Source organism: Hesperophylax consimilis, chromosome 3 (assembly GCF_061612785.1).
Source record: "Hesperophylax consimilis isolate HC1 chromosome 3, BYU_Hcon_1.0, whole genome shotgun sequence".
In the NCBI taxonomy this organism is placed as follows: domain Eukaryota; kingdom Metazoa; phylum Arthropoda; class Insecta; order Trichoptera; family Limnephilidae; genus Hesperophylax; species Hesperophylax consimilis.
The window spans coordinates 26,544,915-26,570,522 of record NC_142838.1 but is presented as its reverse complement, the minus strand read 5'-3'; the positions used below and the strand labels follow the sequence as shown (position 1 = coordinate 26,570,522).

Sequence of the window (25,608 nt, the reverse complement as noted above, 5' to 3'; positions counted from 1 at the left end):
TATTTTATATTTATTTTTTGGAATAACTTTATTGAGTAAAACCTCAAATTGCAATATTTAATTATTGAAGACAATATTAGCGATTTCTAAACGAAAATCTGAAACAGAAAAATCAGAAAAAGATACGGTCACATCTAGGACTCAAACCCAGGATGCCTTGCCGGGAGCTAATGGGACCCTATCCCCTTCGGTCACATTTAACTGTATCATACTTCGAATAAGAACTACCAACATTGTATTCATTTTTTCACCGCACATTTTTACTGACAACTATCTTTATGTATGATCGCAAGATTCAACCCGAACTAAATGCAATCTAGACAGCGTCTTTAGATAAACCTATCTTATTTTTTTTTTCATTTTTAAAGTGTGACATCTATTGACTTTTCTTTAGGTTTTCGTGCCCCGGCAAGGCAAGGGTCCGAGCTCTATAGATGTGACCGTATCCTTTTCTAATTTTTCTGTTTCAGATTTTCGTTTAGAAATCGCTAATTATTGTCTTCAATAATTAAATATATTTTAGTTAAAAAGTAAAAAATCCTGATATTATTTAAACAATTAATATTAAAAATTAAACGCAAAGCTGGGAATTATTTTATTTGCCAATGCATATTTAAAAAGACAATACTTTTCGCGAATGTAATTACTTATTACCAATTAGTAGCAATAATTAAATAATATATTGCTGGTAGTATTTACGAGGACAATCAAAAACTGGTTTCCCGAATATTTATGTTGAATAAAAGTTCCCGGAAAAGCCGCCGGTTATCATAATAATATTCTTGATTAAACACAAATAAACGCATGGTTTCTATTCATATAATTTATTATGCGGTTGGCAAAAGTTTGTTGACCACTACCAAGTTGGCGTATATATAAAAATTATTTTGGATGAGATTCTTTAAGAATAAATAACGATTCGATTTGACCTTATACAGAAATATACCATAAACTAATAAAAAATCTCAGGTTTCATGGCCATTGCCAATATAAATTCTCACATACAATAGGAATTGAGATTTTAATATCGACAAACATAGATAATATCAACAAAATTGTTTAATGATTGGAAATTTAACAGGCCTTTGATCATCAATAATAATTTAATGTTTTTTTTACAGAGAGTAGTTTTTTTAAGCATACATTGTGAACAATCAAAATAATAATTTATATATCTAGGGCGGTGTTATAATTTTTGTTAAGATGGATTATTTGTTATTAGCCATATGAAAAAGAATAAATAGTTTTGTACGTAAAACTCAATTCTTTCAAGAAAGACATACACATATAATATTGGATTGAATCACTGATACAATATTGTATTTGTATGCCTTTCTCAAAATAATTGAGTTTTTTTTAATTTATTCTTAAATATATTTGTATTACAAAGGTATAGTATATTGTCTTCCACTCTAGGAGTTCACCTGTGGTGTGGATTTAAACGAACAAAACTATTTATTCATATTGCGTATGTACGGGCGCAAACAAATAATTTGTCTTAACATTGTAAAGCCAATACCTTGCAAAAATTGTATTTTAAAAACATAAATTATTTAACGCCATCTATGAACACGTAGAATATAATGACAGTCGGGTTTAACCTTAATATTTTAAAGCATAGCTTGAATAAAAGCATAATCTACAAAATAACAGATTTTGAATTCTTTTTAGTTTACCCTCAAGTTGTGTGCTATGTATTCCACTACCAAAATGAGGAAACCAAATAAAAAACGTGAACTTAAACTCTCTCACCGAATGTCTAAGTTTGAAGGCCCGGTTCATATTCATATTACGTATATACGGGCGCAAACAAATGATTTGTCTTAATATTGTAAAGCAATACCTTGCAAAAGCGTATTTAAACACAATTAATTAATTAACGCCATCTGTGTACACGTAGAATACAACGAGCGTTGCGTTTAACCTTAAGGCCCAGCACGTCTTTCGAATTGTAAATGGGCAACGCCCACTTCTATTCGTTTTCATATGGTTACCATAGTCGTTTAAATAAAAGCAAATTTATATTACGATCTCTTGCATTTGCTACATCTGTTGAAAATTATCTGTTGACAACAACCAATAAGTCGCCATGTGACATGTAATTAACAAAAGTCGCCATGCATTTAACGGCTACACGTAGTAAGATTTAAATGCAAATATAACTATTAAAGATTGTCAAAATGTTTGAGTTAGCCGAAGATAGATTTTTCATATGCAGCAGAAACTTCGTTATTATTTTCTGACTTCTGTATTTCCTCCCTTTTACAACATGGATCTCTTCAAAACCCAGTTGTATTGGTTGATTTCCTCAAAAAGACCCTCAACAAAGCATCCTTAAAGGTGACACAGGCTCTGAGGGAAATGATTTTCTTCAGGGAATCCTGTGTGAAGTTACTTAAAAAAGCATCATCATCATGGTCAATACAAAACGAACTTACTCGATTTTTCCAGTTTTCAATGCATTAAATATATCTTCAAATAGACGCATTCTTAAATAAATAAAGTATGTGTAACTATAAAATAAAAACATCATTTTTACTAGAATAATACATTTTTTTATGCAGAGTTGTCCTTTTAATAATTTTATTTATCAGTTACTCAGGTTTGTTTGTTGATTTTTTTGCTTTGATGTTTTTTTTTTAAATTTAAGTAAAAATTTAAATTTATGAAGATATTTGTAAATTTTATAAAAGTATATAATGACAGTTACATTTTAATTAAATATAAAAAGAGCTGCGTAATTCATTAAAATCAATAATGTCCTTACAGTTTTACAATAATCAGATCCGATGCGTTGTTATGAAATAAGCGATAGCCCGTTTTACACGTTTTCAGAAATATGGTTTTTATTAAGTGGTTTTTTTAAAAAACTCCAGATGGTATTTAAGAATTAATAATATATATAATGCTAATTCTTAAATACCATGACGTAAAATATACTTATAGAAAGATTGGAGCTAGGATTTTTGTGGTACTCTTCCAAAATATAGAACGGTAATAATGTTCTTAATGTTCTGTACCTGCTCTAATGCAGGACAATCCATGTAATTTTAAGAACATTACCACTAATACTAAATTACCGTTCTGAAGTTTGCTATAGTAAATGGCACTTGAAGTGAAACGACACTAAACATGCGATATATAAATGATATGTTATTCTTATTATTCCATATCATGATTCTGGCAATCGGACACCGAAAGTTTGCAAGTAAAACTTTCGTTTTACCATTTAAAAAAAGTATTTATTTGTTGTAAAAAACGTATGGTAACATAATATAAGAAAATAATATATTGAATATAATATAATTTTAATGTAATAATAAATATACGGGGACTATGTAAAACGGGCTTGAACGCCCTCAGTAGCAAGAAGCTACCGCCCAGATTGCGACTTTGGAGATTTAATATATTTTTGTTATTTATTTGCCTTTTTTGAAAAATACATAATTTAACTGATAAATGCTATTCATGTAAGATAAATTATTCAGATATTTGCAATAAAATATTATTTACAATAAATCACGTAATTTTAGGTGCCGAAAGCACAGGTCGATTAGGCTTGCCGTCTGGACAGAGCATAAATAACCACCCTCTGGGACGGCGAATGACGATTGCTCGAAAGGGACTTACATAAATCCAAATGTTAGAGAGAGGGCGTTAATATTTAAAACGATTGGAATGAACTGACAGGTTGATGGGTTGTTTTAAGAAATTTGAACAATTTATCAAATTTAAATGTTAATTTTCAAGTTTAGTGAATGTTCTATTCCAATTATTTTATTATTTCAGTTCTATGAAGCATCTCGCCCAATGATATAATAACAGAACTTGAATAGGTCTTTCACAGAACTTGAAAATTGACGTTGAAATTTAATGAATTGTTCAAATTCTTAAATTATTCTTCATCTTCATAAACGTGGCGCACTTATCATTCATGATTTTTTTAATCGTTTTATTGCATTAGGCAGACAACAATAAAAAATTCTTGATATTTGTTTTTTTTTTTAAGTATCTTTACTGCCATCTATTGGCAAGTAGTAGTACAATTGTGCTCAGAGCCATCTTTGAAGGAGTAGATAATAGTATTAAAATATTAAGTTGAATTGTTTGTTTGCGCTCCTACATACGAAATATGAATAAATAGTTTTCTCCGTACAAAAACTCAATTCATTCAAAAAAAGCAAACGAATACAATATCGGGTGATTCAATCCAAAAAATATTTTCTTATTCAATAATAACAACTTTTTGTCAATAGCTGGTTTATTCTACAGATTTTAAGCTTTTTTTGTTTTCTATTTCAATATTAGAAGAAACATAAGTTCTTACCTACGTGATTATCAGCTGACGCAGTTGACGTAAGAAAAATATTTTTTTCGAATGGCAGCATTGAGCACATGTCAAATAAAGTAAATAAAAACATTAGCTCGCTTTGCCAACGACGTCATAACACAATGGCTACAGCGAAACAAGGAAAAAAGGACCGAAACGCGTAACAAAGCAATTTTCCACGCTTGTGATTTTTCAATAAGGCGCGATACTACTGATTGTTTGTTATTTGTGTACTTATGTCTTAAGCCAAATTCAGGTTTACATCTATAATATTCAGTTTAAATTAGGGTTCATCTAAGGATTTGGTCCTAAATGACGTGGACCCATCTTCAGAGAGGCAGCTCGCCTGTTGATTGGTGCGAGAAAAATTATACAATTTCTCCAGACATCGCAGAATTTGTTAATACGGTAAGAAATATGCTTTAAATACAGAATATTATAGAAAATTCATTGTTTCCACACTTCTGTTATTGCACAATATATGCATACACCCCGGCCTTTGAAGAAAGCCTTGAAATCAAACAAGTATGGTCCTACCGCTGTAAGCTCCGTTGAAACCAAATTTATGACGTGATGTATTATGATATATAAATATTTATATTATATCGACATGCATTGTTTATGAGAAAGAGGGACAATTTACATAGGCGCAATAAATGTTTGTTTTTATAGAGAATGGTTTTAAAACCTAATATTGTATGTTTTCTTTTCAGATAAGCAATATTCTCTTTTTACTCCTTCCACCAGTTCTCATCCATTTGTTCCGAGGCTACGCTAAGTTTGTGAACCCCGCCATCAACTTGCTATGGGTGCTACTAATGGTGGTGGGGCTCAGCTCTGCCTACTTCCACGCTACTTTGAGTTTAGTTGGTAAGTCGTCAGTTATTATCATTATAGCTCAAAACAATCCTGCTATAATCGTAACTATATATTATGTTTTTAACTTAATTTTATTGGAAAAAAATTTCTACATCCAATGTCCAGTGCTTCTATTACTGCTGCATTGAAATTCACTACTCATTCCGATTTAGAACAATTTTTTTTTAGCTTAAAGCAGTATCACTTTCCTGTGACGTTATGTTTATAAAAATAATGTACCGAGTAACGAAATTACAAATTATTAATTTTATCTCATTGTATTTACATTTTTCAATTAACAAAATTCATGTGGGCGAAAATAGCCCATATATAATTTATACAAATTAATTACTTTTACTTCTCTATAAATTTTTTTCATAGCATTCCACACAAGATATTTTAGTTATTAGGTGACTATACATCTGTATAAAATGGCTGAATGCGAATAGTAAACATGATGATTCATTAATTTTACATATATATGTAAATATAATAATAATATTTGGTTAATTTATTCATCTATATTTTATTGACTTCGAAAAATAGATAATTTGTATTCAAGACAGGATATTATAATAGCTGCTGTTTAATTAAACAGCATAAAGCCACATTCAGACAGGAGTAAAAGAGCCACCAGACTAAAACTCCTGGGCGCCTGTTTATCCCATCTGAAAGCGTTCAAACAGAATTTAAATAAAAATACCCGACAGTCTTTGGAATCGAGGGATAGATTTTACTCCCTTCAAAATTGTTCTCCACTAGATCCGGTTCCCAGTCATTATTCTCCAGTCCTCTCCCATCCAGTTTGAATTTTCACACACGCAGCCTTCTATCAAATGCTTCCCAACCGCAAACGTTTTTAAAGGTTGTCATTGATTAGAAAAATATGCCAGGCACGTTTTTACTCCCAATCTGGACAGGGCAAGAATCAAGTGACCGTATTATGGAAAAAATTATTGAAATGAAAAACAATTTTTTCACACAAATTTATTATTGCAGGACAACTTCTCGATGAATTAGCAATTCTTTGGGTGTGTATGGCAGCTTTCACCATGTTCCTGCCTAAGAGATACTTCCCACTGTTTTGTCGCAAGGATAGGTATGTTATATTTACAAAATATTTTGAATACATCGAAAAGCACCTTATAAATATTTCATTAATTCAACTCTTGTCCAATTCGTGTCGGGGACCCATCACTTAGACAGCATCTCCAGGCGCCCCAACTGTGTTAGTTCAGCGATCTCAGTTCACTGCAGGCCCAGCCTCTGGAGTTTCTTTTCCCCTTCCCATCTTCGTCTATTGCGGCCAAATGGACGTATGTATTAACACACTTCTGCCGGGAAAAGTACTTCTACCCGTTCGGTCGAATGATGCTTAACACCGGGAAAGGTAGTTCTACCTTTTGCAACGGCCTCATTTCAATGGCAGAAAAGACAGAATTATTCAATGTTTTTATATGAATATTATATACCAATCTCTCTGTAAAGGTCACAACTATATGTACATAATTATCAAATCGTAATGCAAGTCTTCTTTTTATATTTATCTTCGTGCTTTTTGTTTACATCGGTATTTCAACAAAAGGATAGTATATTATTTAGATAACAAATTTTGTTATTGTAATAGTTCAATTCCTGGAATGAGGGTTTTTATGACCGTGAAACCCGATTCAAATCTATCTCTGTTCTGCACCCACTCAACTCCTATGTGCAAGCGAGCGAGAGATGTCAGCCATATTTAAAAAAGCAGGTATGGGCAAATACTGATAGGCGGACCGTAATAAACATATTACAAGGTTAATTGGGTTGCATTTCAAATAATATTCGATTTTCGTTAAGTACTTTTATAGCTTGGGTATGCTGAGTTACTACGTAGAAATTTTTATTAAAATATTTTCGAAGATATAGCGATTCAAAACAAATTAAAGAAAGTCGCGCGGGATTTTTATTTTCGCCCGGAGACAGCATAGCGCCAGCACAAAAAATACCTGCCATAAATGTGTTAATAACCGAGAGGAAGCACATTGGTGCTGCAAGATATATGTAGAACATATACCATTTTGTAGTCGGCCTGTATCAGTGCTCACTTTAAAGTTACCTCTCGGAAACACTATTACAAATTTATGATTTTATTACTTTAATTGATGATATTTTTGTTTCTTCTAGGCGATTTCTGTCGGTGATATCTCTGCTGATCTCAATAACTGGTACTGGCTTCCTGGTGATGCACCCGGCCGCTAATGCCTTCGCACTCATGCTGCTTGCCCTGCCGGCAATTGTATACCTGTGCGAGGAACTGAGAAGGTCATTATTGCACAATGTTTAAAAAAAAGTTATTATTCATTGTTTTTTTGCAGAGAAAACCAACTGATAAATTCATACATATTACTGGATAGATTGTAATCATTGGATCTCTTACGAAAGATGGGAATGCTATTTTACTGGAGTGCTAATGGATGTTGCTCTTGGAAGCTGGAGTCACTGGCCAAGTCCCCAGCGTCGCCCGGGCTTTAAACATAGTTTTTCGAAATCTAACGACACTCTTCTTTATACAAATTGATGACTTCAATGTGTCCTTCTTTCATCAACTTACTGCCAGACGGTATATGAGTCATCTTCATCTGTAAACCGATGAAACAAAAAGGCATTTTTTTTCAATCTCAATAATTTATATATATTAATTAATACTGTCTTCGTAGCGCATTTTTAAGACTGCATTTATATCTGTTAATCTGAGATTTCTCTTGCGAGATGAAATGAATTCAACGCCAAAAAAAAAAATTACAATTTTAAATTTGATTACAGGGTGAGTTGCGTGAGGGTTTATCGTCTCGGTCTGCGCTGCACGGCCGTCTGGGTTTTGGCCGTGGTTTGCTGGGTCAACGACCGCCTCTTTTGCGAAACCTGGTCCAGGCTCAACTTCCCATACCTTCATGGCCTCTGGCACGTCCTCATATTCATTGCAGCCTACACAGCGCTCGTCTTGTTCTCATACTTTACCGTTCTAGAAGAAAGACCTGAACAGACTCCGATATTGAAATACTGGCCGCGAAACGATTTCGAACTTGGAATTCCCTATGTGTCAATCAAAAATGCACACAAGATCGACAAGTATTCTGCAATATAGACATGTCGCTGATAGTTCCATTGTAACCTTTCCTTCTTTCTAAGAGGTGACTTATGTAACTGAAAGAGAGGTTACAACGTAGCTCTCAGTGGCACGACCTATAAACATGTATTTTTACTTCCTTATCGACAAGTCTAATTGTAGAATTCACTGACACGTGTTGGATTTTAGTCAAAATCCAGCATGACATTTAATTATTGTGATATATATAGATCTAACTTATTTTCCAAAGACTTTATTTACAAAATATAGTTTTTTATTACATAGGTTGTATATAGGTACATAATATTATAATCATGTGGCAATTCAATGTAAAAGTTTGATATTTTTTATTTAAATTTAGATATACTGAAATGTTTTGATAACACACTTTTATTATCCGATAGCAAGTAAAAAAATTTGTATTGATTATTTTAATTTTATAAGTGCATAAAGTGCGTTGTAAATTCGTTTATTTAAACTTCAATTTGTTATATAAAGTGTCACAACACAGAAAATATTAATTTTCATTTCAGTGTTGCCAATAAAAATTATTACGTGCTAGCTCTTGGCGCTACTTTCATTTGCACGGTACTCACCAAGAGTATAGCACCGTGTAACGTAACTAATACTGTATCAATCTGCAAGTGGGTACGGCTCGTCCACGGTAACCGCGTATCCAGCTACGAGCTCCCGGATCCGCCTTTAGTGCTCGCAGTGAATCCGCCGTCGGCGGCTCGCTGCGATCACACTGCGCTCCACCCGCGAGCGGCTCGCAGTAGGCTCGCGCCTACGTACTCACTTGATACAGTATCAGTTACGTTACACGGCTAGATGAGTACCCTGCTTTATAAAAATATCTTTATATTAACACGGTTAACTTTGCAGTCGGTTGAAGGAGGAATGAACTATTTTTTTGGATTTACAAAATCTTTCAAAACCAACTGCAAATTTAAGCATGTGGAGCTGTATCTTTAATCATACCCATTAAAGGTAATTCTAGTTTTTAAGTGAAGATAGAAGTGTCCTATTACGAATGTTGTTTTATTTCATTGAAATTATGTGAAATTTTACTAAGGTATTTTGTAGACTGGAGTTGTTTTCTTGACAGGGCATTATAAATTATTCCTAAAGATAATTTTCATTAATCTTAATTAATTTTTAAGTTTTTACTAACAAATTTTGTTTTTGTGATGTTGAAAACAATATAGATGTAAATCCGGGTTTCCTTGAAACAAAATGTTTTAAAACATTGGGGCGTGGCCATACACATTTGTGTATGCATACACAATGTTTTTGCTTTCCGTGGCCGATGGTAAACATTTGTTTTGTGTAAATGTTTCAATGTTTTGAAAACATACTGTCACAAGAGACCCGCCTTAACACGTTCACGGGCAGTGAGTCACCCTACTTTGGCACTATTTTTTGTATTAGATTTTTGCGATTGCTCTAGCATTTCCGTCATGATACGTAAACACTGTTTTATCTTTGTGTGCAGAAAAGGTCTCATTTGACAGTAAGCGATCTGTGGTTGTGTCAGCAGTGACAGTAAGAAATAGACTACCTATATTTTTTAAGGATAAAGCAACTGCTCAAGCATATCTGACAAAAAAACTTAATAAACTTCGAATGCTATAGCATCCGCGTCATAATTAAACTATCCAATGCGAATGCTATAGCATGCTCGTCCGGGAACGTGTTAACAAAAAAACAGAAGAGGTATTTTGAATATAAACTGTATTTTACATAGTTGTATCAGTATTGAGTTGGCAGGATTTTCGATTGTGTGGTTATTAGATTGTACATAACTCCTTTATAAACATATATTACATGCAATATTATATTTGTACCCTCGATCTTCAGAGTTACTAAAATATATATTTCTAAGTTAGTATGTGTCTCTCCACAAGGAGAGAGCCATGTCTTAATGAATCGAAAATAATGCATTATGTTGAAATAATAAAAATGATGTTTTATTGTCATAGCATGTTTTTATTTAGAATATATTGTGCATAAATTTAGTCACTTTATAGTTCATAGGAATAATCTCAGGACAATAATATTTTATATAATATAAGTCAATTATTTATTTAATGATCAGTGGAATATTCGGCAATGTCTAAGTCAAACTTTGTACTTAAAACAGTTTCAGATCAAAAAATATATAGAGTTTATAAAAAAACCTAGAAAACGACGAGTAAAAAAAGCTAATTATTCAATTAATGAATCGTTGACCAATTGAATTAACTAAAATAATATAGAAGTCAATCTTACAACAAATTATAAAACTATTCAATCCAACAAGTTTAAGAAAACAAAGTTATGTAATAAATTTATTTCATCAATGCATATGAAGTTGTTTGGTTTTCTAGTCAGAATCGGAAGATATGTTGTTTCCGGAAGACTTGGTCAGTTCTCTGTCGCGGCGGTAATTGTTAGACGTGGCTTCGCCACGGTAAAATACGTGATTCTTTTCCGTTTCCAAAATTTTTACTTCGTACAATAGTTCTGGTTTGTTCATCAGTGCCGTCAGACGGTCCCAGATAAATATGGCAACATTTTCTGTTGTGGACACCTGAAAAATAAAATTTAAAAAAAATAGTACAGACAGGAAAATAACTTTGCAGTTGACCAAAAAAAGAAACTGACAAATGGACAAATTAATATAACATTGTAGATTTTCTTTGAATTAATAAAATTAATTGAAGGTAACTTAGGGGTTATAGCTGGACATTGGACGTGCCTAACGTTGCTAGCGTAGATTTTGTGGAAACTATAGATTAACCCAACGATACTCAACCTGCGGCCCGCGGGCCGCATGCGGCCCGCCGAGCTATTTTGTGCGGCCCTCCATACATTTAATATCAGGAACATGATTTACAAAATCTGGCATTCTATATCACGTTAATTTGAGATTAATTGCGACTTTGACGTACAGACGTTGAAACTCGAAGAGGATAGTATAAGTATAATATACTATCTATATAATATAATATTCTATAAGAGTGTTGCTACTACACACCATAACTGCATACGCTAGATCTATCTCTAAAAACCAAAAAATTGACAGACAAATATGCGCGCAAATAATTTTGCCCGTGGCAACACATAAAATTTTGACAGTTCTAAAGTTAAATGGTTACCAGTGTTACTACCAACGAAGAATATAATATGATATAATATTTTTCGCGGCCGGAAATTTTCGAAAATGGAATTCCGTAGCTACCCCCCCCCCCCCATTGATTTCGAAAAATTGTTGTTGGGAATTACATATGATGTTTTTGGGGAATTATTATGTTTTACAGAAATTCTCTAACAACCCCCCCCCCCATGGATTTCGAATAGTAAAAGGGGGAATCAAGCTCACACCGCGGTGTTGCCGGTCAGTGTTGCCAACGGTGCACCGTTGGCAACACTGACCAGTATAGTGTTGCGGCCCGCGTAGCTTTACAAACATATGAATGTGGCCCGCAGAAGAAAAAGGTTGAGTATCACTGGATTAACCTGTTAACCGGGCGGGACGTATAAATACGTCAAACGTAAACAGTATCGGGTACGGGTAGGACGTATAAATACGTCCTTGAAATATATGTTGCGCCCTGGAACGAGCGGGACGTATATTTCCGAACATATCACACGGAATTAATTTTTACATATTTTAATTTTTTTAATTCAATGTTTCTCTTTTATCTGTGTGCTTTTATTTATTGTTCTGTAATTATAACCTTTTTTATATTTTTTTGTAATCTTTATAATTGTTTGTAAATATTGTATTTTTTTAATTCGATTTTTTCACTTTTTTTGATGCATATAAAAAAAAAAAAAAAAAAAAATTAACGTCCACCGGGCGTGACGTATTGATACGTCCTAGTGAAGGAGTTCGCGCCCGTTATACGCTGTGTAATTCAACACTGAACTCCCCGGTTAACAGGTTAAGCAATCTATGGATTAAAAAAAATTGTTCATTAGTTCTTTCTTTGACCTCCAAAATTAAGTCTGCTATGCTGTAGGTACTATATGATTTTAATTAGTTCAATGATCTCCTGTGGATTGTTTACTTTAATAATAGTAATACTTACAACATTTTTAAAATAAGGAACATCCAAGTTTAGATTTTTATGGTCCAATGGGGCGGTTATGGCTTTTTGCATGTACATTTTCAGGTCCGATATGTTTATTACCATTCCAGTTTTATCATCTACGGGACCCCGCAGTGTCACGAGAACTACAGAAAAAAATAAATATTTATGAATTATTTTAACCTCTTCTCGCGTGATGGCATCACCCATTGCCAGGAAATTCAAAATTAATATTATCTCTTTATTTTTCATCGAACAGAGATCATAAAATTGTCAAGCTATCCTTCGTAAATCTTCACAACTTATTCGTTAGTTGCACGATCAGTGAACAAATTATCCCAGTGGTCCCCAAACTTTTTCAATTCGCGGCGTCCTTGCCAAATCCAGATTTATTGTGTAAATTTTTAAAAGCAGCCAATGATATTTTGCAGGTGTAATAAATAAATAAAAACATATTTTAGATCAGCAAAAAATTTAATGTCAGTCAAGTCAACAGTCAAGTTTTAAACTAAATGAAGATGAGAGGATCCAACTAATTATATTACAATTAAATCACAATGCGGCGCTCACTTTTAGGAACCACTGATGTACAGACAGAAAGGTAAGTCTCCCTTGGCACAATAGACAATTTATTAGGAAAAAACATAATTATTTTACAGTCTGTGTGAGAGATAGGACGTCCCTTACAACTGGATTAACTAATGAATACTGCATAATCATTAATTTTAATCTCTTCATCCAGCATTCAGTATCTACTTTTAATAGATAAGTCGGAAATGCAGTTAAATGTTTTCAGTTACAAAAATTAAACATCAGATTTTATTTTATCAGACAGGCAAAAATATGCAACATTACATAATTATTATATAAAATATCTGATGAGAAAATTAGTTTTTCCAGAGCAAATTTTTTTGTATTGGTTCGATATTGGACATATAGTTTACTTTTTCAAATCCCATGGGATTGCAGGGTAGAATTCAGAAATCTTGTGGGTTTTTCATTAAGTGGTATTAAATTGAAATAATGCCAGCATTTCATTCAATAAAACTATAAAGATTTTATAACTAACCAACATAATTATGACCATGTCCATTAGGGTTATTGCATTTTCCATACACTTCCTTATTCTCTTCTTCGGTCAGATGGATACTGGAAAATAACACCAAATTATTTTTTTATTAAAAAGATAAACATCATAATTTATACAGAAAACATTTAAATAATATTTTATTTTATGAAAGGATACGTAAATTTTTGTAAAAATTCATTTTGAATATTATCAGCAACCGGTTTTGCTTTATTAAGGTTAAACGCAACGCTCGTTGTATTCTACGTGTTCACAGATGGCGTTAATTAATTAATTTTGTTTAAATACGCTTTTGCAAGGTATTGCTTTACAATATTAAGACAAATCATTTGTTTGCGCCCGTATATACGCAATGAATATGAATCAATAGTTTTGTTCGTTTAAAGACTTAATTCTTTGGAGAAAGGCACACAAATACAATATTTTACCGATGATTCAATCCAATATTGTATTTGTATGCCTTTCTCGATAGAATTGAGTTTTTATATGGACAAAACTATTTATTCATATTCATATTGCGTATATGAGGGCGCAAACAAATAATTTGTCTTAATACTGTAAAGCAATACCTTGCAAAAGCGTATTTAAACAAAATTAATTAATTAACGCCATCTGTGAACACGTAGAATACAACGAGCGTTGAGTTTAACCTTAAAGCATTATCAGGGTTCAAAATAAAATTAGTGGTTAAATACAAAGTTATTATTAATTTAATAACTTGCAAAAAAGTGATTGATTCCTTAAAAAATAGCATATATATCTTTTATGAAATAGATAATGAACCTAGTACATATTATTACTGTCCACAATATTTGTGTGGTTTGGCAAGAACCATTTTTAAAATATTGTGTCGAATATACATTTTTTCATTGCTTCGCTCCCAAACTTAAATAAATTTTGTACAGTCCCTGTCCGTACAGTGTAAGGGCAGGGGAGTTATGTCTCCACTCAGTTGCGTAGCGTTGTGAGGCGGGTTAAGGTAGGGGCCATAGGAAATAATTTATTAATGCGGGTCTTGAAGAGGAACGGATTATATGAAGGAGGAAAAACACATGCTGGTAGCTTGTTCCACATATGAGCCGTCTTACACAAAAACGAGTCGAAGAAGCGGCCTGTTCTCATGAAGCCAACCGTGAACGGGTGTTCCGCTTGTGTACATCGAGTTTCATGCACATGCACCAGGGATCAATGCTGCTAGCTCCTTAGAGCAGGCTCCATTAAAATGCCCGTAGAACAGACACAGCACGCCCACATTGCATCTGTGCATTAGAGATGGCAATCGGTCTGTTAACAATAATGGTAATATTTTTATAGTCTGAGAATGCCAAATTCTTTTAATCTCATTTCCTAAATCTGTGTATTTTCTTATTTTTTCAGAAACAGAGTTTGAATATTACAGGAATTTGGAATAGCGACATCAATGATATAAATTATTTTTTTAATTATGTAAATTAATATATGTTGAAAAGTTACTATTTTTAAAATATATATTAATATATACAAAGTCGCAGCGTTGAAGTGGCTTTACGCAGTTTTATTTATTTACAGTGACCTTCTTCTTGTTTTGAAGGTCAAGTGTGTCATATTTCATCACTTTCTAAATAAAATTGGAGATTTGTATAAACATTAAACCCCACCCGCCACAGTATTTTTAAATAGAAATAGACAGATATTTAAAAAACTGGAGCAGGGAAGCTATAAAGTTTCCAAAACTCAACAAAAGCAAGCAAAAACCCGAAGCCTTGAAATCAGCTGACATATAAGATTGAGAGTACAATAAACATGATACATCAGTAGAATTTTTTTGCATCTTTAATTTATGGCTCAATAAATTGCACAGTAATTAGTATTTGTTGATTTATTACAATCTGTCAAGAGTCAGCTCTGACGATATAATTATTAGTGAGTGAATTGCATTTACATCATACCAAGAGGGTACATCTTTCCATAATAAAACATGACATTTAGATCACTTGAAATTGGTAAATTACAAAATACTTCAGTAAGTTTAAAAATATACGCAACAATAAAAACTTAATCTAGATATATTATATTAATATTTATGAACAGTTCAAACGGGAAAATTAGTACATCATGGCGGATACAGCGGCACAGTCGAAAAATCATTTCTCTAAGCTATTTTGGAGAAACTACTTATGGTATTAAAGACATTATCTAGTAAGACAGAACAAAAAATTACAAAACTTCATTGGGCACAAAACCAAAAAGTTGTTTCGAAAATAGAACCAGCAGGCCGATGGTGAAAAATTAGCATCAGTCGTGTGCAAGAGTTTAGAAGTTGCAACACTAAGTTAAGGCGATGCACTACGTCGAGTAATATTTTAAATTGAGCCGCTATCAATAACAACCCTTGCGTAGATGGCGATAAGGTTTAAATTCCCACTTAACACCATCCGCCTGTTTTGATTTATGCAAGAAAAAAACACGGTCAAAAAGTGCCTTTTATTTTATTTTGTGGATGTTCAGGCATAAATATTTCATTTATAACTAATGATAACTTAATTTGCCACATTATACAATAAAATCACAACCGAAAATGGGTTCGTAAGTACGAGATTTTGAACTTTAAAGCAGTTCTCATAGGCCTTATAAATTATTTTTTTCTGGGCTTATAAAAGACTTATCTAAAAAATACTCGATTATTTCAAAGGCCAAGATTTATTCTACTCGCAGTATTTAATTAAAGCAACTGAAACATTTCTAGGCGACCAAATTTTCAAACCAAAAACACATGATTTTGCATTACGTGTGGCATCGCCTTAAACTAACACATAATCAATCTTATATTATATAGCTGTACCCCGCCACGCGTTGCTGTAGCTCAGTCTGTCTGTGCAGAAAGAGAAACTGTAGCGCGTGTTGCTTTTACATCCAACAGATGGTGCTGTTTTTATTTTATTTAAATGCATGTTTGTCGATCAAGTGCCGCTGTTTTTTTTTTTAAAAGCATGGTTTTTAACTGTCATAGGTGACATCTATATAATATGGGTATATAAAAATACACACATATTCAAATGCAACAATGTGTCAAAATTACAAAGCTATCGGTGAAGAATCTCCGGAGATGTAAGATTTTGAACAAACGAACATTTACATTTTTATTTAGATAGATGAAGAAGAATATCCCGATGTGGGATTTTTTTAAACAAATTAGTTTTATTCAAGTTTCACACTTGACCTTCAAAACAGGAGGAAAATCACTGTCTACATGAGTTTTCGAAAAACCACCCCACCCCCTTTTCCCACCCCCTAAAGCAGAAGTTTGATACTTCTTAACAATGACATTACAAACTATGAACATGACACGACAATTGTCATACTTGGATTTTGTGGTTTTAGTACTAAAAGTCACGTGTTACGTACGATTGTGTGCTATCTCTCACCAAATTACGTAAATGAGTGCTAAAATACCCTCGTGCCTTTCCATTACACGGCAAAAACTAATAAAAGCCAAGGAATAACATTTCATTCGTAAATAATACAATGACTGTGGAACCTCTCATAACGAACATTATTCTTTACAGAATCTTATTTGTTATATCAAACACTTGGCGAAACAATTTTCCTCATAAATCAATTTCGATAATGCGTTCCAATTTTTTAAAAATTAATATTTTCATTTATTTTTAACATTTATTCAAATAAAATTATATACTTATAAATTGTTGTGCCAACCTGGAATACGGATTTCGATTTGCAACAAACAATATTAAAATCGAAATAACTTGTTTATTATTTATGAATTTATGTCAAAAAATTCATTCTTCTTTATTACATATTAAAGCTGTCTAGAGAAATTTGTTTTTGCAGAAGCTTCAAAATTTGGTGAAAATGTGACACAGCATAATCATTGAATAAATTTGTAGAACGCATAGCCACCTCCTTATTAGGATGATGCAACAGTTTCCCATGCTTTCAGCATTTCTCTTATGGCACCAGAAGATTGTTGCTCTGCTACTATCTCCTCATCCACTGACAAACTCTCCTCCATAACTTCTTGCTGTGAAACACGATGCAACTCCATAAGTTCTTTGCTGGTCAGCTCTTGACTGTGCTCTTCCACAAGCTCATCAATATTGTTGTTATCCACCTCCAGTCTCGTGGTATTGGCACAAGACACAAACTCGTCGACTGTAGACTCCACAGGTACCGTTTCAAACCCCTCAAAATCACATTCGACAATGCTCTTTGGCCAAAGCTTCTTCCAAGCAGAAGTGAGGGTCCTCTTGGTAACCTCTTCCACACTCCAATCAACTTGAGGCAAGTGATTATTCCAGAACTCTCTGAGTGTGAGACTTGTCCCTTCAGTCACTTTAAAACATTGCTCGAAGAGTGTTTTAATGGAGACTTTCTTAAAGTTAGATATAACCTGCTGGTCCATAGGCTGGAGTAATGGAGTGCTGTTAGAGGCAGAAACTGGATTTTGATGAAATTAAATTTTTCAAGAATATTATCTTGTAGGCCTGGAGGATGGGCGGGTTGGTTGTCCATAATCAGCAAGACATGGAGTGGCAGATTCATCTCAAGCAAATATTTGTTCACAGAAGGACCAGACACTTCATTGATCCAATCACCCGCTTGTCACCCAAGCCTTCTTGTTGGATTTCGTGGAGTTTCTGAATGGTAAAAACAAGCAGCAGTTTAATTTTCAAATCGCTACTTGCATTCGCACAAAATAGCAGCATGAGGCGGTCTTTCATTGGCTTGTGGCCGGGTATTGCATTTTCCATTGATGTTATATAGGTTCGCTTTGGCATCTTTTTCTAGGAAAGACCCATCTCGTCACAATTAAAAACTGTTGCTGCAGGTAACCCTAAGAATCTACAAGATTCTTATAGTAGCCGATGAAGTCGAATGAAGCCGAACGACCGGTCGGTGGCCGAGTTGACATCGCGCTTGGGTCCCACCCAGACGTAGTGTGTTCAATTCCTCGACTGGCTAAGTCCTCCATCACAACACAAGAAACATTTTCCGCTTACTGTGGTGGTAGTAGGAGATTTTCAAATATTGTCAGGTTATTCGTAACCAGGGAATGTTTGTCTTTCTTTTTAAAAAAAAAAAAAGTTCTCTGCTGCCTTTGTGTCAGATCTTGCTGCTTCACCGTTCTCACAATGCTGCGTATGCCGGTTCCTCTCTTAAATTTCTCGAACCATCCATGACTTCCCTTAAATTGTACTTCTTTTTCGGCAGTTCTGGCGTCTTTTCACAAATGATGTTTTTGTTAATAGCGTAGCCTTGAAATTGTTTTTCGTTTATCCATAAGAAAAGCAACCTTTCAACATCATCAAGAATAGTGGCCGCAGTGGTGCGGAAGTCCTGGCTCACAAATGAGGGATGTGAAGATGGGACTTCCACTTTCTGCATCCCTTGTTACGCGAAATGTCACTCGTTAAGGGAGCATTTTTTCCACAATCTGTTTTGCACGTTGCTTGCGAATTACTAGTTATGGGAGGTGCTCATTATGAGAGGTTCCACTGTATTTCGATTGTCGCCTGCAGATTATAAGCGCCATTAGAGAAAGCGATATAGCGAACATAACAGTAGGGTGTCTCACACAGCATTCTGTATTCATCTTAGTGTAAGCGAGCAAGCGTATTTTGTCATCTCAATCACACCCGTGATGTAGAATGAAGTTTTCGCAGCAACTTTTAAATAAGAAAATGCTGCCGGTCTTGTATTTATTTTTTTCATACATATATTCGGTAAACTTGTCGAATTCCGCTGCATGCAAAGGCTCTTTAAAAAAACATGTGATTTCAACATAAATATCTAATAGAGACAACTATATAATAATAATAATATTTGGATGATTTGTATAGGCGCTGTACAAATATATAATACATTTCTACAATGATCTATGTTATTACTACCTATATATGGAGATAATATACAGTACCATACTTACCTGGTAGGTCACTTGAGATTAACATTAACTAATTGTTTATTAGCAAAATTTAGATACAGGATTTAGTACATAATTGAAAAATTATATATAATTGTACTTTTGCCGAGGAATGGTATATTTAATTTAAGGGTATGACAGCTGAAAAGGGTATTTTTTTAGTTTAGACCTGAATTCTGTTGGACTTGTTATGGATCTTAGTTCCGGAGGGAGTTTATTCCAAGCCTTCGGCCCAGATGCTTCAAAAGCGCGATCACCAAACTTAGTATTTGGCTTGCGCTTAGGTTCCATCAGTCTGCCTACAGTTGATGATGTTGCTGATCTAAGAGTTGACTGCCTCAGACCAGTGTTTTCCGGGGACCGTAGTTCAGAGATGTGGGGTGGGGCCATTTCATTGATGGATTTAAACACCATCCAGCACAATTTGTACTGGATTCTTTCAGGACACTTGAGCCAGTAAAGGTGTTCTGAAATGTGCAAATATTTAGCTTCATAACCCCCGCTATGAGCCGTGCTGTTGCATTAAATACTGATTGAAGTTTGTCAATTTGATATTTTGGAAGGCTGGCATAAATGCCGTTGCAGTAATCGAGACGTGAAACTACGTAAGAGTTGATAAGTAATTTTGCTGCATCTGTAGGAAGGTTTCTTCGGTCGAACTTAAGTTGTATTGGGTGAAAAAAACCGGTGCTTACAGTCCTATTTATTTGACTTTCAAACGAAAAGTCCGAATCTCAATTGACATTGATGATATCGCTGCCGGAAACAGAAATAGGTTAACCGTCTATGAAATGTTGACGTTTGTTTGTGGCCGCCCAGAGAAACTCAGTCTTAGATGGATTCAGCTTCAGCTTGTTTGAAGACATCCAACGAGTTATTGCTTCTACACATTCAGCTATACGGATCTTGAGACTATTGATTTTGTTTGGAGCGAAGTAAAAATAAACTTGCTGATCGTCAGCATAGCACTGAGACAAGAGACCAAATGGCTCGTTTATTTTGGCGACATCAGACCCCTGAAGAAAGTGTTGTGTTGTGAAGTTTTTTCATTTTTTTCCAACCCTCACGGCTTGTAAGCGATTGGATAGATAGGATGCCAGCCAATTTTTGATGTCGGAATTCAAACCAAATGTTTCCTCTAATCTCCTAATGAGGAAGTCTTGATCAATAGTATCAACTATTGATACTATTGATCAAGACATAACTTACCTGACTCTACGGCAAGAGTTATGTCTGATAGCATACGAAGTAGTCCGGTTGCGAATAATTTATTTGAATTCTGAAAGTGACTGGTTATTTGTGCAGCAGCAATTTTCTCCAGGTTTTGAAATGAAGGGTGAGTTTGAAACGGGTCGATAATTACCTAAGTTATCGGCGTCTAGTTGTGACTTTTTCATTATTGGTGTAACTACAGCTGACTTGAGTGGTTCAGGAAAGTCACCCGTGCTCAAAAATGTGAACTAGGAATGGAGCTAAAACAATAGAACATTGTTTTAATAACCATGTCGGTATAGGATCAAGACTGCACTGCTTATTAGGTGAGCTTGAAATTATTGTTATACTTCTTCCAGCATTGTGGGTTTGAAGGAAGACAAAATTCCTTTAGAATTAACGGTGAATATTGGCAGAGGGGCGTGAGACGTGGAGGCACGAATGGATTCAATTTTTTCCCGAAAAAAAATTGAAAAGGCATCCGGGGTAATATCTATCTTCGTTGGAAGTGACTTCAGAAATTACAGTCTTTATTGAGTTCCAGAGATGTCGCGGGTTGTTTCGCTCAGAGTTAATCTTTTCTTTCAAATACTCAATATTTAAGTCGGGGGATTAAGTAAACATGCAAAATATGGTTTTAGAGTGTTGGTGTGGGTTATTTTAATAATTTATGCATATTTCCTATCCTTCAAACGTAATTTTGATTGAGAAAAAATGGAAAAATGCATATTTTACCATCTCCCTCAACAGAAATAGTTGTTTCTTGATCTATTTATTAACGGACATCGTCCAAATTACAAAATAATAACACGAATACAGTAGAATGAAAAATACAGGAGTAGACAAAGGTACATGAAAGCAAATACATAAGGCAGATATAATATAAGAAAATAAAGTGACAAGTCGAATCAAGAGAATACGCCGTGGGTCAGGACCACAGGACACTTCTAATATTTCATCACTTGTTTAGCGACTGGCAAAAATCATTCAGACTTATCCCAAAAAAGTTAAGGTTTTGACTTGAGTTGACCAGTCTACACGTTCTGGACAATGGTGAATAATATCCATAATTTGTCGAATGATGGTTGAGGAAGAGCAGTTCATTAATTCTGATTCTGTGCGAGGGGATATTGAAGGGAATGAGTTGCAGTAGAGTAGGTGAATCAATATTACCATTTATAATTTTGAAGAAGCAAATGAGGTCATTTCTTTCCCGACGGACTTCCAAAGGAGAGAGGTTTAGAGTTAGTTCAATTTCATCATATGAGTATTTGCCTTTTTCTAATCCTAGCCTCCTAGCAATCCCTCTTAAGAACCGATGTTGTAGTAATTAAGTTGAAACCATGTACTATTTATGATTTTCTTGTGTACTAAGCATGCAGCGGAGTTCAACAAGTTTATGAATATATTCTTTGAATATCTATCTTCGTCATACGATCAACGTCAAAATTAAGAATTAACTGGAAACATAAAAGAGTGTTTGTTACAAGTCTTTTTTAGAAAATCACAGGTGTGATGTATTGTAATGTCATTGCTTCTGAAATTTTGCACACTTGACTTTGAAAATAAGAGGAAAATTACAGTCTACACATGATTTCGAAAACCTCGAAAGCCTGGACAAAGCCTGCGAATTCAGCTGGTTACTAATAAAATCGTAATAACTTCATGCAGAATACCTAAAATATCCTACAAGCGTTCTAAATATTCAAGACTCATATCGACCAGTTTGCAGATTTTTTTGGTACAGTATTGTATCGCAGGCCAATATAATGATATTTCTCAAGCAATTTTAAAAGGTAGCAGGTTAAATGGTAGCAGAGGTCGGGGACGCCCGAGGAAGACATGGCACGATGAAGTGAATCAAATAATTGAGTCGGGCCATGTCAAGAGTCAGAATAATAGAAGAGTATGTATGAATGTGAATGAGGCAAGGAGTGTGTGCCAAGACCGAGTTGTGTGGAGGTTCGTCCTCTCTGCCTACCCCTGTGGTGAAACAGCGTGATGGTTAGTTAGTTAATCTATATAAATAAAAATGTAATTGTTCGTTTGTTCAAAATCTTAAATCTCCGACAGTTTTCACCGATTGCTTTGAAATTTTGACACAACATTGCATTTGAATATGCGTGTGTTTTTATATACCTGTATTGTATAAATGACGCCTGTGACAAAAAAACAGCGCCATCTGTTTGACGTAAAAGCAACACGAGCTATTATTTCTCTATCTGCACAGACAGACTGAGCCACTACAATGCGAGGAGGGGTACAGCTAGTTGGTAATAAATCCATTTCCTCCTAAATCTAAAACAAAATATTTGTATTCAGCGCAACCTAGCCCGTGGCATGCTTTATTCCAGCGCACATCAGTCCCTACGGTCCTGAAACCAATATAGAGGTTGGTTATGTTATTGATGAGTATTGGTAACGTTTGACCTCTCTCTATTCGTATCATGTTTCAATCAAAGATACAATGTTACTTGTACGTCACATTGGAAAAATTAAAGTAATAATGATTGATATGTTTACAATCATGTAGGTACAAATAAAAATAACAATAATATTAAGCCAAACACTGGTTAATAATTCTGTGCAAGAGACGGTATAAATAAATTAAATTCTTTCCATACAATTATAAAAATAATTTCGAAATATTATAAGCTATAGTTAACGGTGTATATTTATAATTTTTCATAAAAAAAATATTTTCTTTTAGTCACCTGTGGAGTCGGTGACATGAGCTGAATGTTTCCCTTCGGGTAATAGATACTATGGGCAAAGACGGCATAATATCAATCGGAATTTACGGTTTTAGTTAATCAAAAGTGATGGGTGAAGCCGAATATCTTTACAATTATAATTCCTGCACTGCAATGGTAAAGCAAATTCAAATAAATAAATAAAAACGCCGTAAGTGTCAAAAAGAAAACGTCAGCAAGAAAGTTAAAAACACGATATTTTTTAAATGATTAATTTTAGTAATGGCAACAATTTGTTAAGTAAGAACCACACGATATATTATATGAAATTCGTGATAACAGACAAGCGGGGTGAGACAGCACTATAACTCACTATAATTTCAAGATACCGAGGGTCACGCTTTGAGTCATCAACAGGATCAACAGTTGCTAAATGGTTGCTAATAATTCAATGCCGGACGGAGACCTCTGCAAGCTGCTTTCGTTCTGTTCTAATTCGAGATAGGAAATAGAATCAAGGTATATGATAACTATTCTGATTTTTGAAAACACTACGTCAAGTCACTTCAAGTCATCATTCATCGTCATATTCAGTCGGCCATAAACATTTGCCATTTTCTGGTCGAAATACATAGAATTTTTAAAACGAAAATATTTCATAATGAATAAAGAAACTCAAAAAATATCTCTTCGTTGCTGAGTGAAGACCTCAGAGTGTTTTTTTCACGCTGTTCTGTCCGCTAAAATTATAATAACATAAACAGCAGATAGTTTTAAGTGGAAAATGCTCCGTTGAAAAATTTCAACCAAAAAAACCACAGAAGACAATTTAATTGATGAACCAGCCAATCAAGGAAAGGGTAACGTGAGTGATTTATTTATGACGAGAACAAAACAAGTTGCTATGTACTGCGCTACAAACCTTGCCTTACTTTGACGAACTTTACTTTTCTACGCAAGGTTTGGTTATTTCAATGTGCGCTCTTCGGCGGTCAGTGTACGACTTATGTCGTAGTTTATTCACAGCATTTTCGAACCCTCCTGGTGCCAAAAATATGGTCACGTGGTTTTCCTCCATCTCGTCGAAATGATACCCAGATTTCATGTAAGGGCAAGTCTAATTGTTTGCAGTTATATTTATGTTCTCTTTTGTAATAATATGTTTTTTGTAAGGTGAAAATGACCGAAGAATTAAAGAATAAATTTATACTTAACACGCAAGAAATATAAATAGCACTTGGTTTCAACTTAATTACTACATGAATTAACTACGTCGTAGGAGATGGTAAAAAGGCATTACAATTCCATATTTTCTTAAAAAAAATTATGTTTGAAGGTCAAAAAATACGCATAAATTATTAAAATAATCCGACTAATACCGTAAAAACCTATTTTTGCAAACCTATTTTTTTGCAACCCCCGACTTTACGTTGAAATTAAGTGTTATTTTTTAAAGAGCCTTTGCATGCAGCGGAATTCGACAAGTTAACTGATTTTTTAATGAAAGTTGCAAAAACATTTTTTAAAGGCGGCTTGTTTCACAAATAATTCCTATGTCTGTGACAAATACTCATATCACGTTTTATGCCCCGTGGGCATGTGATTTTGATTCAACGAGAGTTCTTTTGCATTTTTAAATACGCCAACACGGGTTTGTTCATATGGCAGGACATAATTTTGACGTCTTCAAATGACAAAAACGTCAAAAATAAAAATAGATAATTTTTAATGAAAATGATTTCGTTTCTAGGCTAAGACCATTATATCAAGGCGTGCTATCAGCGGAAGAAAGGCTGTCAGTCATCAGTCCCCTCGCCGGAGTTATCACTGGGCAAGTATTGCTGTGAACTTCCTTGCCCCCGCTGACCTCGCGAGTCGGCTGGGCCCCCCACTGCCGGCTGCCAGCCTTATCTACAAGGCGAGCTCATATAATGGCGAGCTCGAAGGTAATCTGCTCACATTTCATTTCATATTCAGTAGTTTCAGTGCTGTGCAAATTGCATCAAAATTACAGTCCTTGTTATTAGATAACAACACATTCATTGGCTTTTTTCTTAGTGTACATTAGCTTACTTTCGTTCTAACCTCTCGGAATTTTTGTTTAGTACCGTGCCGATGCAAAAAGGAATGCCAAGAGGCTGCCGGGACTGTTTGGGAATCAGGTACAGAATTAATTCCCTTCACCAAACCTGGAAGTGGCTGCATCAAACCATCGCCCTCCACGAGTACCTGATCTCTCTGTCCTCAGCCGACACGGATGCTAACTGCTCTTGTCATTAGGAGCAGCTCACATTTTAAAAGACTCAAGTGTATAAAAAGA

The 25,608-nt window shown here is 34.4% G+C and overlaps 3 protein-coding genes across 4 annotated transcripts; 2 read left to right on the top strand and 1 right to left on the bottom strand.

Annotated features, from left to right (window-relative positions):
• Positions 1-4,407: 4,407 nt before the first annotated feature.
• bwa (alkaline ceramidase) lies at positions 4,408-9,679 on the top strand. The gene is made up of 5 exons (XM_089649757.1): positions 4,408-4,738; positions 5,044-5,200; positions 6,188-6,287; positions 7,355-7,492; positions 7,994-9,679. Exons 1-5 carry the CDS (start codon positions 4,643-4,645, stop codon positions 8,313-8,315), a joined length of 813 nt encoding a protein of 270 aa, XP_089505883.1. The 5' UTR covers positions 4,408-4,642; the 3' UTR covers positions 8,316-9,679.
• A 138-nt stretch (positions 9,680-9,817) lies between these two features.
• Positions 9,818-23,554, bottom strand: pr (6-pyruvoyl tetrahydrobiopterin synthase purple). Of its 2 annotated transcripts, XM_089649767.1 has the most exons (5): positions 23,310-23,554; positions 14,549-14,744; positions 13,443-13,522; positions 12,374-12,519; positions 9,818-10,869 (listed from the first exon to the last, which is right to left on the bottom strand). In XM_089649767.1, the coding sequence occupies exons 2-5, from the start codon at positions 14,617-14,619 to the stop codon at positions 10,663-10,665; spliced, it is 504 nt and encodes a 167-aa protein (XP_089505893.1). In that variant the 5' UTR covers positions 14,620-14,744; positions 23,310-23,554; the 3' UTR covers positions 9,818-10,662. The 2 variants fall into 2 exon arrangements, with proteins under 2 accessions (XP_089505893.1, XP_089505900.1); XM_089649774.1 differs by lacking the exon at positions 14,549-14,744 and having other exon boundaries at positions 23,310-23,552.
• A 1,385-nt stretch (positions 23,555-24,939) lies between these two features.
• On the top strand, positions 24,940-25,568 carry LOC149425174 (uncharacterized). The gene is made up of 2 exons (XM_089649744.1): positions 24,940-25,234; positions 25,394-25,568. Exon 2 carries the CDS (start codon positions 25,404-25,406, stop codon positions 25,566-25,568), a length of 165 nt encoding a protein of 54 aa, XP_089505870.1. The 5' UTR covers positions 24,940-25,234; positions 25,394-25,403.
• Positions 25,569-25,608: the final 40 nt, after the last annotated feature.

Bases quoted from the DNA above. Each gene is read 5' to 3' on its own strand.
- bwa (XM_089649757.1), top strand. From the start codon at position 4,643: ATGACGTGGACCCATCTTCAGAGAGGCAGCTCGCCTGTTGATTGGTGC. The intron at 4,739-5,043 runs GTAAGAAATATG...TTTTCTTTTCAG, and splicing joins TCGCAGAATTTGTTAATACG to ATAAGCAATATTCTCTTTTT. The intron at 6,288-7,354 runs GTATGTTATATT...TGTTTCTTCTAG, and splicing joins CTGTTTTGTCGCAAGGATAG to GCGATTTCTGTCGGTGATAT.
- pr (XM_089649767.1), bottom strand. From the start codon at position 14,619: ATGTACACAAGCGGAACACCCGTTCACGGTTGGCTTCATGAGAACAGG. The intron at 13,523-14,548 runs GTAAGACGGCTC...GTTATTTTCCAG, and splicing joins CTTCTTCGACTCGTTTTTGT to TATCCATCTGACCGAAGAAG. The intron at 12,520-13,442 runs GTTAGTTATAAA...TTTTTTCTGTAG, and splicing joins ACATGGTCATAATTATGTTG to TTCTCGTGACACTGCGGGGT.
- LOC149425174 (XM_089649744.1), top strand. From the start codon at position 25,404: ATGCAAAAAGGAATGCCAAGAGGCTGCCGGGACTGTTTGGGAATCAGG.